Source organism: Trichechus manatus, unplaced genomic scaffold (assembly GCF_000243295.1).
Source record: "Trichechus manatus latirostris isolate Lorelei unplaced genomic scaffold, TriManLat1.0 scaffold00159, whole genome shotgun sequence".
Lineage (NCBI taxonomy): Eukaryota > Metazoa > Chordata > Mammalia > Sirenia > Trichechidae > Trichechus > Trichechus manatus.
The window spans coordinates 4,777,191-4,792,702 of NW_004444095.1; the positions used below are offsets into that span (position 1 = coordinate 4,777,191).

General features: G+C 36.4%; 1 protein-coding gene across 2 annotated transcripts in view; it reads right to left on the reverse strand.

Moving 5' to 3' along the window:
- Nucleotides 1-234: 234 nt before the first annotated feature.
- The window catches only part of TMEM47 (transmembrane protein 47), a 33,681-nt gene continuing 18,403 nt past the window's right edge, over nucleotides 235-15,512 (reverse strand). The window contains exons 2-4 of one of the 2 annotated variants that reach the window (XM_023740566.1): nucleotides 14,627-14,767; nucleotides 4,247-4,299; nucleotides 235-1,039 (exon numbers count right to left, since the gene is read on the reverse strand). In XM_023740566.1, the coding sequence (XP_023596334.1) occupies nucleotides 965-1,039; nucleotides 4,247-4,299; nucleotides 14,627-14,767 (269 nt within the window). In that variant the 3' untranslated portion in view covers nucleotides 235-964. Of the gene's footprint in view, nucleotides 4,300-14,626; nucleotides 14,768-15,512 lie in introns of both variants that reach the window. The other variant, XM_004386234.2, reaches the window with a different exon arrangement.

Consider the following 15,512-nt stretch of genomic DNA (forward strand, 5'->3'; position numbering starts at 1 on the left):
CCTGGTGGTGCAGTGGTTAAGAGCTATATAGCAAGCTACGGCTGCTAACCAAAAGGTCGGTAGTTCGAATCTACTAGCCTCTCCTAGGAAACTCAATGGAGCAGTTCTACTCTGTCCTATAGGGTCGTTATGAGTCAAAATCGACTTGACAGCAATTTTTTTTTAAATACTGTATCTCCTTTCTGTGGATTTTAAAACAGTAAAACAGATGGAGCACAAAGCATTTTTAGGGCAGTGACACTACTCTGCATGATACTGTAATGGTGGACACATGACATTACCCATTTGTCAAAACCTATAGGGCTGTACAATGCAGAGTGAATCCTAATGTAAACTATGGACATTGCTTAATAATGATGTATGGTGCTCATCAGTTGTAACAAATGTACCACAGGAGTGCAAGACATTAATAATAAGAGAAACTGTGCAGGGGAGAGGGGATATATGGGAACTCTATACTCACTGCACACTTCTTCTGTAAACCTAAAACTGTTGTGAAAAGTAAAGTAGAAGAGACATTTAATATTATTCCTCTCTTTTATCACTGATTGTTCATATAACTCAGTTGCAGAGGATAGAAAGGTTCTTCAGAGAGAACTTGAAATAAAAGATAGTTTAAGACAAAAACAAAATAAGCATGTCATATTAAGCAGTATTTCCTGAATCCTTGGATACTGCAGACAGTTGTGCACTCAGCTACTAACGAAAAGTGAGGAGCTTCGAACCCACCCAGAGTTGCCTTGGAAGAAAGGCCTGGTGAACGACTTCCAAAAAATCAGCCACTGAACATGGTGTTTTCTAAATAATATATATTTTAAAGGAGAAAATGAACCGATGACATGTAATTTAGAAGCCTTGTCTAAAGGGTTTACACAGCAGAAAAGACACAAAATCTAGCCGCATCAGTGAAACCACTTTTATTTTTATTTTGTCCACATAGGTAACTTCATGTCAGCTACAAAAATCATGAAATGAAGAACTGATTGTGAAACTGCAAACTCAAAACCAGTGGAGTGATAAACAGGTTTCCTCTAGATGACTGTTAAAAAAAAAAATAACCAGGATATCATGAATTCATATTTAAGTAGTAAACATGTCATATATTTAAAAATAATAAATATAGAACAGCAGTAGAGGAACTAATAGCATAAACAGCATGAAGTATATTTTATTTAAGACAGATGAAATTTCTAGGCACAGTTTTAGGCATTAAAGAGGACACAAAGGCATAGGTTAGTGTGTGCTGCTCTGTACAAAAATACAGTCTGAATAAATTACATTGCTAGCCATATGATTAGACGTCACTTACCAGTTAGTTCATTGCATGTTTAATAATATACAGGTACATGCTAATCCATATATATCATTTATATTTCAAACACATAAGTCTCTCTATATTTATGTCTTTAAAATTTACACGTTGAACTTACAAAAAGCTAAATAGTTGTGCAAGAAATCCAAATAACTAGCCCTGCTGTGTACTTTATGCTATATGTGTGTATGTGTATGTGTGTGTATACACACATATATGATAAACAATGGGTTTGTGGTTAACAATTTTGCTTGTAAGAAAACATCAGATAACCTAAAGCTGCAAAGAGATAATATTAATGTAGGTGAATAATTCACTTGTATTTATTGTGATAGACAAAACAGCAACAAATTCCCTGTTGAACTGAGCTTGTTAGTAATGAAACACTTTCAAATATTAGTGGAGATAGCAATAGAGCACAGAGCTCTTCACTGGGAAGGGGAAAAAAAGTCATATAAGAAATCTACTTTCCAGTAAACTGCAAATATGTGTGCCTTAACCTGTAACACATTCTGTCACTTCTCAGCTTGTCATACTGATAGAGAATGAAAATTTGATAAGTCTCAAGGTATGAGATTGGTCTAACAGCACACTGCATCCTCTCCTAGGACTAAGAAAAGTGCCTCATTGATGTCAGCACCAAAGTACTGTCCTCCATTATTCAGGAATAAAGAGATCCTCTCACAACTGAGGGTGTTTAGTAGACGAAATCGCTATCCAAATATCGTATTTCTCATGCTGCTCTGACAATATGAAATTAACTGCAAGACAGTCTGCCTCGGATTTTACTATTTCTCAAGAAAATTGCTTCAAAAGATTCTATAATACTTATTTCTTTCTGGAAAAGTTCCACTCTTCATTTCTTATAATCCTTTATTGAATCATATACTTCTATAAAGATTTCTATCTAGAATGCATTTAATCACTTTTGCTTAGCATTGCTAAAATAAGAATAAGCCTGGTACTTCGTATTTACTTTGTGATTCTATAGAAAATTCACAAGATTTTGTTTTTAGTATTTGAGTAATAAAATAAAGTGTTTTTAATTTATTATTATTATTTTTGCTGTTGTTTTTGGCAACAGTTCTTAAGACAAGCTGAAAGCTTTGGGAGGTAAAGCAAATTATTAAATACTGTTGATGTGGACCTGCTCTTAATGGAGTCTGCAATACAATAAATAGCATATAGGTGCATTTTAAATGACTTCTCCAAGGCGTCTTTCTGCAAGAGGGCCAAAACCAGGATACACTGTTTTCATTTCTTTGTTAACAAAAATAACTATTTATAACCTTTGTATTAGAACTGTATATTAGATATAAAAATATGTTTATAATTAAACTATCCAAATTTGAATATGAAACAGAATTAACACAAGTTTGCAGTGTGACATTAGTTGCAAACTTATTCTCTGTCATTCTGACATTTCTTTCCATTTGAACAGTTAGCAAAAGAGTCCCTTAATGTAAATGCATCATAATTGTGTGCACAGGTCAGCCCATCAGTTAACTTTAGAGGACCAGGTGATAATCAGATGAATTCTACTCCTCTACCGAGATATTTATAAAAATCTATCTCTATTCTCTCTCTTTTTAAATGACATTTAGAATACTTGAAAAAAAAAAGCCTCCTATTTTAGTGAATTTTAAACAAAATGATCATACTAATTGCTATTCTCTTTTGAACTACAGTGCTTACAGAAGAATCATTCATTTTCAGCTTAATACTATTTCAATTTGTCTTTTTATGAAATTCTATTAAAACTTTCCAGTGAAACAGTAGAGAACAAGGACCAAAAGCTTCAAGGTCTATGTACCTTTGTATGGCAAATAAGTGTGAATACCAATCTAAGCGGCTTAACAACATGTACAAAGTTAGTGTTCAAACAACTTCACTAGAGCAAATATAAATTTTATGTGTAACAGGCGGATGTATGAGTAGGGCTAAGGAACAACTTATTACCATTTATGCTAATGGTTCACCTTCTATAAAAATAGTTAAGCTCATTACATATGCACAATTGTTTGTGGCAATGTTTGGTAAATGATTGAAAGGGTACTTAGGACAGAAGCAACTCATGCAAGTTTCTTTCTAGTTGCCCCAGGGAAAGCAGAGACTCTCAATTTTCCCCCATTCTAGATATGGCTGAGGCAAAATTTCTAACCACATAATGAAAAGCACATGTCTTCACGTCTTGACTCCCTTCCCACGGAGATGCTGATTGCCAAAGCATAAACTCCCGTTAAAAAGAGTATTCTTGAAGGCGGAATGTGTACCATTAACCAGTTACATTCACAACTCCTGTTTGATGCTGAAGGGCAGCTGACTTTTCAGGAGCTCACTCAAGCAAATAACCAACAGCCAAAGCAGTCACTGGGTGGTATAAGCAGGCGATGAGGACTCTAATAGTGGAATCCTTGTCAGCGCAAAGGAACTTCTAAATGTTGCTTATGCCAGCTGCTCCCCTGCAGGTAATAGGAGATCCAGGCATTTCTCACTCCAACTAGTTTATCACAATGGTTGCTGTCATATAGACCCTTTACTTGTCAAAAAAAAAAAATTACATGAACATACTGGAAGTTTGTAGCATTGCCTATGTCTAATCAGCTCTCTTAATTTGTGCAGGTCCCTAAAATGGATGTAAAAGCTGGTTATGATGTTGACAGCCGAAAGGCAAAGGATATTAAATCAACTGAGCAAACTGCTGGATGCTCCACAAGTGTTTTAGAAAATACTGAGTTAGAAAAGATGTAGGCGTAATCCTTTTGTTGGATGGTTGGTTGTATTTTTTTAAATTTGAGACTATTGGTTCTAGTAGTAGTCTTCGTAGTTCTTAGGGTTCAGGCAATAAAGGATGGCACCCCCAAACGAAAATATAGTTGCACCCCAGGCCAGGCCATAACCCCAATTGAACTCATGGTAAATTTTCAAGCTCACAGTTTCAATGAACTTGATGGGGTAAAGGACCAGGCTGCAAACCTGTAAAACAACTGAAAGAAAAGCAAATCAAAATTAGAAAAATACTACTTATAGGAAATTAAATTACATAAACATACACATATACATAATTATGAAAATTGCTTTTAATTAAATACACATAAAACCCAAAAATTTAGAAGCTCTGCTTATTCTAGATAGTATACTTTAAAATGAACAATTCTTTGTTTAAACAGTCTTTCAAATATAGTAACAATTACCCTATTAATAATTAGTGAATCACTATATTAGTATTTGGTGAAATAAGCACTGCAATATAATAATTTATATGAGCATATAAAGTAGCGACTCTCACCCTTGGTTTTTATACTGTTACTTACACTCTGAAGACATACTTATCTCAAGGTGCATCATGAAATGATACAAAGCAATGAGTTTATTTCACTTTGATTTAAAAAAATATATAATCATCACTATTTTGGCAAGTAGTATTAGATAAGTTTAAACTGTTCAAATATACAAAACCTGTAAACAGCTCCCCAACACTGTTGACCCCAATATCAACTGAAATCCTTCTTTATTTATGCTTTCGAGGGATGGGGGAATTCAAATTCATTCGTATCAAGGAAACTGGTTGTTGCTTCTCAATATCATCTAACTTAGCCCAATATTCCAACAAGCCTTACCTTGATGTCTTTGCTTATATTACTTTGATACAAAACTACTTTCATTCTTTTCCTCTCATCCAGTTCACACCTCTCATATTCAAAGAGGCTCAAAAGACTCCATCAGGAAGCTACACTCAATTTTTACCTTTCTGTTACATATAACTTGTATATACAGTTTACATTCATATAATATTTCAAAAGAGAATTAAGTCAATGAAGGCATGGGAGATAATGGTACTGGAAAATCTAGGCTAATAATGGCTACTATGTTGTTGTTATGGAGCCTTGATGGAGCAATGGTTATGGGCTCGGCTGCTAACTGCAAGGTCAGTGGCTTGAACTCACCACCCGTGGGACGAAACACCTAGAGATCTGCTCCTTAAAGATAGATTACATCCTAGAAAACCTTATGGGCCAGATCCACTCTGTCATTTAGGGTCCAGATGAGTCTGAATTGACTTGACACATACAACAACATGTTGTTGTTGGTAGTTGCTGTCAAGTCTGACTCATGGCGACCCCACGTGTGCAGAGTAGAACTGCTCCATAGGGTTTTCAAGGCTGTGACCTTCAGAAGCAGATCGCCAGGCTCATCTTCCAAGGCACCTCTGGGTGGGCTCAAACCACCAACCTTTCAGTTAATAGCTGAGTATTTAACCGTTTGTGCCACCCAGGGACTCCTTAATTAAGAGCACAAAACTTAGTTCTTAGTTAGCTTTTAGTTCTCAGAGTCACGGCTAAAGGAGAAATGTGATGAGTCATATCTAATAAAAATAAACCAATTTATCAGGAAGGGCAAGATTTTTTTTAAAATATCTAAAATTAAAGTAGTGTTTATCCTGTGGATAGTTTTTATATTTGAGGCACTGGACTACACAATGGATATCTTCCATTCAAAATTCATAACTTCCTACTGCATCAGCTATTACATACTCTGTATTATATTGAAATCAATTTAACTAGAATTTATGGGATGCATCTGCCTTGTCCTCTATGTATGATAACTTTGACCCTCAAGAAATATACGATCTTTTCCCTGAAAAATCTGGGGTACAGTTATATATAACAAGGGTTGGCAAACTACCAAACCTGGTCTGCTGCCTGCTTTTGGAAAAAAAAAAAAAAAGTTTTATTGGAACACAGACATGCTCGTTCATTTAGGTACTGTCTGCGCTACAAGGGCAGAGCTGAACAGTTGTGACAGAAACCATATGGCCCACAAGGCCAAAGATATTTACTATCTGCCCTTTACAATGAAAGTTTGCTAACCTTCAATAGATAAATATATGGTTAAAATTATTATTGTTTAAATCATCTTTAAAATACTGTAAATTCCTGTAGTGCAAAAACAACAAAAACGTGAACAATTAAGAAGTAAAAGATAAGAACAAACTTGGATATAGTAAAATGACAGACTTTATTATTTTTTTTTAAAAGAATAATAGGATAGATAGCGTAGTTAATTAAACTGGAAGTTTGTGTTTTAAAATCTATTCTCGAAAGAAGAGATTAAAAAAAATATATTCTCAGCACCAGCAAAAGATTATTTTTCCAATACAACTAATATTCCTAGAAAGCCTATACAACAGTCATCTGTCTCTAGCATAAAACAGCAAATTCATGAGGACATGATGGCTCAAAATCATTACTTTCTCTAAGGCTGTGACTAGGGGTCAAATGATCTATCTGGAACTAGATATAATAATTCTGAACACCTTTGTCATGTAACTCAACACTGCTTCAGGCCAGCAATGACCACCCATACTTCCAGGTTACCACTGAGAGTAGATAGATAAAATAGGTCCATATAAAAGGAGAATCTCTCTACATCCAAAATATAAATCACACCTTGTGTGTAGTTATAAAAGTCTCAGAAAAAAATTTAAGTCATTGTTAGGAGTCAGCTGATGACATATTATAAAACCCACACTTCATCTATTTCCAGCCAGTAAGTCAGTAAGTGTTAAAATATCTACTGATTAAAAAAAAAAATCAACTGACTCTGTGCCTCTGTGAGAGAAAGGGTGCTTTCATGTTTTAAATGTCTTCAAACTAACAAGAAGTCAATTACTATCAACCATGAACTACAGAAAGAAAAAAAAAATCATTCCATAGTTACTAAGTAGGTTAAAAAAAAAAAGGCATTTCCCCTTAGGTTTCTATACTTTGGTCTCTAATCAAATCATGACTGATCCTACCAGGATGTGACTGAAACATGGGAATGAGTTAGGTATAGTAATTCATTTACTCATTCAGCAAATTTTTTCATTCAACAAATATTGAATGTTTGTAAAGTGATAAAGTTGAAGGCATTAGTAACCAAAGAGACAATGTTGCTACCTTCACAGGCAGGCAGTCCATTAATAAAGAAATACAGAATATAATGCCAGGCATTGCTAAGAGACATGAAAATACAATAAAGCAGGAAAGCAAGACAGCGGGAGGTGGGCTGCTGTTTTAGATCCAAGATGGGAGAAGGCCTCTCTAGGGCGGAGGCATTTGCGCACAGACCCGAGCGAGGTGAGGGAAGTAAGCATTCGGGCGAGGGGGGGAACCAGGGTAAACCTCCTGCCACAGGAGCCCATCTGGTGCATGGGAACATCAGTAAACAGAAGATGATGTGGTTGTTGTACGAGACAGCAAGGGAGGGAGCAGCATGAGATAAGATGGGAGAAACAGCCAGGGGCTATTCACAGAAGGCCTTGTGAACCATGTTAAGGAGTCAAGACTTTATTTCTAAGTGATAGGCAGCTGCTCGAGGATTTTGAGTAGAGAAGAAATAACTGAGGTGAATTACATTCTAAAAGCATTACAATGCATTCTTTTGTGATCTCCGCAGTTCCTGAAATGAGGTGTTTACCTAGACTGCTTTTAATATCCATTTCAATGTGTTTTATTTAGCAAATATGGGTGCGTGGCTTTTGTGGCATAACATAATGACATAATTTCCCGGTAGTGGGAAAGGGGAAATATAACCCCATTAGGCTCTACTGGGGTACTCGCCTGAACAGCTTAGAGATAAACCTTCATTGTGCTGTGGTCAGATGAAAACTACCCTAAAGTGCTTTTATGCCTCTGAATTATTTTACTCTCTTCAGAATCACAGAGAAAAATGCATGTAAGAGCAAAATTGAGAGGAAAAAAATAACCCTGCATTTGTAAATAATTTTTTTCCATTTAATAAAATACATAGATCCAGGTAAAAATGTCTCCTTGACTCTCACAGATGCTTCAAAGAAAAAAAAAAAAAATAAGAGTCCAGACCTCAAGAAAATGCCAACATACTACACATACATACACACACACATATATATATATATATATATATATACACCACCAATCAATAAAACATAAAAGGCATTGCCTGTGGCATTCTCCAGAGCCTTTGCGGTGCAGTGGTTAAGAACTCGGCTGCTAATCAAAAGGCTGGCAGTTCGAATTCACCTGTTGCTCCATGGAAACCCTATGGGGGGCAGTTCTATTCTGTCCTATAGAGTTGCTATGAGTTGGAATTGACTCGACAGCAACAGGTTTTTTGTGGAATTCTCCACCTCCGCCTCAGAGACAACACAGGTAAAGTTGTATAGCATTTTAGGATTTGAAGGGAATTTGGGACTCATTTTACCTACCCCTAATATTTTGAAAAGAGGCCACAAAAGTACAGACAATGAAATAGAGTCATGACAGAAACTTAGAGCTATTAATTCCAGTATTATTTCTAGTATACTCGGAGTTTTCATCTAAGGGGATTTTTTTCCCCTCTATACTCAATACTTTCAAGATTGAGATAATCAACGGGGCAGTTCTACTCTGTGCTTGCACAGGGAATTGTTCGGTTCAGACAATAGAAACTTGTCCATTCCTACTCATGGTGACCCCATGTGTTACAGAGAACTGCCCCATGGCGTTTTCTTGGCTGTAATCTTTACAGAAGCAGATTGCCAGGACTTTTCTCCCACTGTACCACTGGGTGAATTCAAACCATCAACCTTTAGGTTAGCAGTTGAGCGCAAACTGTTTGCATTGACTCTACATTTTAAGTCAGATGTTACCATAGAAAAATAAAACAAAGTAGAGAAAGACTGAATTTGGGAACCGAGATATTGTAGCTGATGAACAGCTGTGGCCTCAACTAATAATGGTGGTGTTGGAAAAGTAGACGTAGAAGATAATTTCAAGGCAGAATTAATAGAGCTTAGTACCCAAGCCTCCAAATAGAGAATTTACATAAAGGAAATAAAAATTTGGAGAATAAACACATTTGCCCATAAAGGGTTAATATGAAGCTATACTAAAAGTAGTGTTGTTGTTGTTGTTAGGTGCCGTGGAGTTCATTCCGACTCATAGTGACCCCATGTGACAGAGAATTGCCCCACAGGGTTTCCTATAATCTTTATGGGAGCAGATCACTGAGTCTTTCTTCCTCAGAGCCACTAGGTGGGAATGAACAGCCAACATTCCAGTTCACAGCCGAGTGCTTAACCATTGCACCACCAGAGCCCCTTACTAAAAATAGTGGTAGGTATTAAATCAATTGCTGGGCAGTAATATTGTAAATTGTTCTAAACAAAGGGTAGTTTGATATTGATACACGAGAGGTGACATGGAATCTAAAGATCCATGAATAGGAGAATTCTGTTCAGTTTGGAATTGAAGCTGGACACCGCTTTTCCTGTTGAAATCTAGACTCAAAATACTTCCAGCCATTCCACTGTGACTCAGAGGATGGTGAGGAGGGAAACGACCTTAGAGGTACTGTGGAAAAAAAGGCCTAGCGATCTGCTTCAGTTAAGAGCACAGCCAAGAAAGCCCTGTGGAACAGTTCTACTTTGCAAAGCATGGGGTCACCATGAGTCGGAATCAACTCGATGGCAACTAACAACAGTACAATTATCAAATTAATAATAGAATTATTAATTATTTAAAATCTGAATTATAAAAGACTGAAAATTTTCTGTAATTTGTATTAAAGGCCTTGGGGAAAAACAAAAGAAACAAACATTCTAAGGCCCTGTGGAGCATAAAAACGATCTGAAGATAGTTCAAAACCAGACAACAGAAAAAAAGTATCCAGAAATCGGCAATTCCTCTAATGATAATTTCACCAAGTCCTCAGTGAGGACGAACTGGATGCCAGTTATCAGAATTGCATCATCTCTATTAGTGTCAGGTACACAGTAAGAAATATGATGCGGTCATCTGTACTAGAAATGTGGACAGCTTTCATCACATGCTATGATCTAGTAATTCTGCACTCATAAGTTTGTCTTTATGACATCTCAAGTTGTTGACTTCTTTAAGGTGTTGCTCCATGAGATGAAGTAACTAGAGTAACAGGATCGATTCCAAATGCACTACACAGTAGAATACTACATTCAAAAGCCAGGCTGATTCTGGTTTGGTTTTTCTACATGTGATGTGTTGTTGTTAGTTGCCACTGAGTTGACCCTGACTTATGGTGACCCCATGTATGTAGAGCACAACTGTGCTCCATAGGATTTTCAAGGCTGTGACCTTTCGGAAGCAGATTTCCAGGCCTTTCTTCCGAGGTGCCCCTGCATTTGCGCCACCCAGGGACTCCCAGGTAAAAATGAGCAGCGAATCCTCACTTGGGCTTTCAAGTCAGGTGCCCTGAATTTAAACTCTGGCTCTACAACTTATTGGTTATGTAACCTTTGGCACATTACTTAGCCTTTCTCAGTCAACTTCTTTGTTGATAATATGGGGAAAATAAATATCTAATTTTAAGACTGCTGTATCAAAGAGAGTGTATGTCAAGTCCCTGGGTGGTACAAAGAGTTAGTGCATTTGGCTGTTAACTAAAAGTTCTGACTGTTCAAATCCACCCAGAATCACTTTATAAGAAAGGTCTGGCAATCTGCTTCTGAAAAAGCCACTGAAAACCCTATGGAGCACAGTCCTACTCTGACACTATGAGGCTGCCATGAGTCAGAGTTGACTCAATGGGAACAGGTTACTGGTATGTCAAGTGTGTAGCAGTGTGACACAGTGTAGGTGTTCAGTTAGTTGTCATTATTATTAGCAGTATTATTATTGATAACATCTGATTCCAAGGTCTAGCCTTCTAGGCCCAGTGAGAAAGTTGTGGAACATGGGATGATGTTTTAGATGTGCCGCAGTAATAGCTACCTGTTAGCTCTTCTAGCAACTGTTCAAGCACTTAACACCCTAATGAAGAACCTCAAAACAAAAACAGAAGATACAACCTTGAAAATCTGTCTGGCTGTCTTCATAAGACTTAATCACCAATTTTCAGAAAAATCCTTTAAGAGTATATTATCTAATATCAAGATAGTATAGTTGCAGATTGTAGGTACCCAATATATATTTGCTGAATGGCTAAAGGAAAAAATAAACGAATAACATCATTTTGATAACTGTTACTTTTAAGGGCTGTTTTGGTCATAGCTTTGTGGTCACATGAAACTTGCCTCATAAATCCAAAGACAGAAATGGTTTAAGAAATACTGAATTAGTTAATTGTTTACATGCTTGTTTTTCCCACCAGATTATGAGCCACATGCCTCAGTCATCTTTCTATCATTCATTCAATAACTATTTATTGAGTTCTATGGTGCCAGGCATAGCACATGGTACTGAATTAATTAGCTAAGTGAGTATGTAGCCCTGGGTAGAGATGTTTTTAAGTGTCTGTTTTGATTTTATGTTTGTCATATCTCAGCAGATGTCATTATGTGGTAACTCCAAGATATTCCTTGTTGTCACAAAGCTTAACATTATTTGGAGAAGAAAACATTTTGAGAATAGAGCAGAAATGTAGACCATTCTCAACAATTTACAAAGAATCACTGAACTAAATTATAAGTGAGACAAGCCAACCACTTGAATAAGCATCTTTATTAAGCAAAAAAATAAAAAAGGCGTAACTTTAGCTAGCATTGCTTCAAGCAGACAGATTTTCCAATTTTGATAATCTACTGCCCAAATCAATAATAGATTATTATGTGTACTGACTATCTTTTCTCGCAATCAGCTACAGGCAACTCTTAAATGGTTTTTACAAAGGGAGAGAGAAACTTTTCTTGGACACGTTACAAATAACCAGTAAATTTTACCTTGCTTATATACAAAGTAAGTACTAAACTAACCGTTATTTCAGGAAAAACTTCCATAACCAAAGTGTCAAAAGACAATGAGTAAAACTAAATTTCAGCACACGAACGTTTTTAAAATGTAGCAATACAGTGCTCATTTGAGGTCTCAGTGGGTAGAGCAAGTCTGTATGAATTTTGTTCCAGGGGTTCCTTTCATTATTTTAAAATTTACTAATGTTTGTGGTAGCTAAATCAAAATCTTTATTTTGGCCAAATCCATTACCTTTAACTTATATTCATTTACAATATATTTTCTTTCACAGTCAATACTTATTTTCACATATTTTGCTATACTTGGAAAAATATAGTTTTTTTTTTAGAAGAAAACTAGAAACTTCCAGTTATTATTCTAAGCATGTTTACAATAGGTGGTATGAATAATGAATTTCTTTATAGATTCTGCATATGCCATTAGGCAGTAAGTTAAAGGTTAAATGGACTAGTAACTAAGTATGCACAATAATATTGGGTATTTACAACAGAAAGGAGCCCTGGTGGTGCAGCAGTGGTTAACGCAATCGACTGCTAACTGAAAGGTCGGCAGTTCAAAACCACCAGAAGCTCCACAGGTGAAAGATGTGGCTGTCTGCTTCCATAGAGATTTACAGCCTTGGAAACCCTATGGGGTCGCTATGAGTCGGAATTGACTCGACGACAGTGGGTTTGGTTTGGTTTCATAATAGAATATCTAGAATATTTCTATACCTTCCTAAAATGAGAAATGTCAACATATTCTAAAAATTATTCACAACTTAATTCCAGTTTTAAAGAATGGTATATCACATCAGAATCATTTTTCAAGAAATTCTATTAGAATTTATTATCCAATCACTATTTTAATAAATTCTAGCTGCAAAGACAAAGTTACACTACAATTAAAATGTCTAAGTTTTAACTTAATTTCATTTTAAAGAGAGAAGAAGAGCCATGGTAAATCCATGAGCCAAAACATAAACTAGAGAATAGTGATGAACCCTTCAGGGAAATTTTTGTGTTTTAGTAACTCATTCATAATAAAGACTTTTATTACATACGAGATCAACAAAATAATGTCACTGCCTAGGACTTAAAAATGTTTTTGTAAAAGTGTTTTCTACTCTATTAGAAAATACCTGTGGTGATACTACGGGCAGTTTTACAATGCTTGGTCCACAGTAGGTACCCAATAGGTAGTTGAACAGATGAGCGAGGGACTTTATGCCTCATATGGAGGTAGTTAGTTGTGAATAAGCCACTATTTACCATGGGGCATGAAAACGACTCAGTGGCCTCCCAGCCCCAGGACGACCAATAATTGCTATGTTATCTTGAGCAAGGAGTCCCTGGGTGGCACAAACAGTTAAATGCTCGGCTACTAACCAAAAGGCTGGTGGTTTGAATCCACCCAGAGGCACCTTGGAAGAAAGGCCTGGCGACCTACTTTGGAAAGATCACAGCCATAAGAACCCTATGGAGCACAGTTCTACTCTGAAACACACTGACTCATCATGAGTCAGAATCAACTGGACAGCAACTAGTAATCTTGAGCAAGTCACCTAAGGGATTTGAACTAGATGTACTTCTGGATTCCTTTAACCCTTTGGATCTTTGTTTTCATGACACCTATGTTCTGAGGAGATTGCATGGCTATAAGAAGATGAACAAAAACAGCAGGGGGCAGCAGAACACTTCTGATTTTATATTTTTAGTTCAAACTACCCTCCAAATCCAGAGAAATTTCATTTAGTCCCATCTTTAAACAGCTTTAAAAAAATCCATCTAACAGCCTAGATGGTTCTGTTAGTGTTTTCATTATTGATGGTCACAGGGGCTTATTATGCCAGATTCAAATCAGACATGACTGACAGAGTAAACTGAACGTACCACACAAATATTTCAGTTTGAGTCAAAAGAACAATATATTCAAGGATATTCTTATACATGAAAATTAAAACTCACATCAGATAATGTGCTGGGGCTTTAGTCTGTAAGCCTTTCTAAATAGCTCCCTGACTTTCAGTAAAACTGCCATTTTACCATGGTTGATATTTTAATCCAAGCTGTGCTTCATAGAATGATGGTTGTCAACTTAATGAATATGCATTAATCTCACACAATTGACTTGGCTGGTGGTTCAAGTTGTATGTCATGATTTTTCAGTGCAATCATGTTTATTTTCAAACAGATTTATACCTTTAAGGGTACACAGATTAGAATGTTTTTTTCCAGTTTCACGTCAGAAAAAATAACATTGACTTAAGATAACTAACGGGGCAGTAAAAGAGGAAGAAAAACTGGATAAGAGGAAAGACTCAGTAAATACATCTGCTGCAATTCCTAAGGCAACAGCCCTGTCAGGATTATGTATTCATGTATTATTTAGAAGTTTAGGAGTTGCCACCTGCGCTCTGTAAAATGCTTAACACGCTGAAAACTGATAATATGATAAACCCTTAACCAATTTACCTTAAAATATAAGAAATGTCTCTCAATTTGTATGTAACGCAGCAACTACACGCTGCTTCTGCTTGAGAAGAGGGGATGTAGAAAGGTTCATGAAACTTTAACACCGGTTTGAAAGTAATGAACATATTTACCTGCTGCAAAAAGCATGACAGCAACAGGTCTGTAGAAACGCCTTCGAGAGCCCACGCAGATAGAAATCAAACCCACCAGGAATGCAATAAGAATGATGGCAGCGCCGCCCAAGAGTAAAGCCAGAGTAGCAATCTGCCAATCTGGAAAGAAAAAAGAAAGTCATTGCTTTTAAGCAGGAAGTCGTCCAAGAACCAATAGAGCTTGATTGTACTGCATGCTAAGCATCCTTTGGGATTTAAAATTGTGTGGCAACAGAAATTAATATAACTGTTCTTATTCAGAAAAGGCTCCTATGCTAAGAGTTTTTCTCCCAAGGACTCTATTAAGCATTCATGTTAAATCTGGTGCCCCCTCCATGATCTATTTTCACTATTGTTATTTATTTCATTTGTTGTTATTTTTATTTTTATATAAAGTTCACAAATCTTACGTATAAAAAGTAGAGAAGTTGATGAATTTTTACATATAATTATATACCCATGTAACCACCACCCAGATTAAGATAGAGAATATTTCTCACGCCCAGGAAGTTCCCTCATGCCCTTTTCCATCCAGGCCACACTGACTGACCTCTATCACCACAGATCAGTTTTGCCTGTTCTTGAACTTTACATAAATGGAGTCATTCAGTATGTACTGTTTTGTGTCTGGCTTTTAAGTCTGTGATATTTATTTTGTCTGGCTTTTATGTCTGTCATATTTACCCATGTTGTTGCGTGAAGGAGTAGTAGTGCATTCTTTTTTATTGCTGTCCTTTCTTGGAAAGCCTTCCATAAAAATCCTCACTTTTGATGGAAAAACTAATCATTAACTTTATATGGAAAGGGAAGAAGCCCCGAATAAGTAAAGCACTACTGAAGAAGAAGAATAAAGTTGGAGGACTCT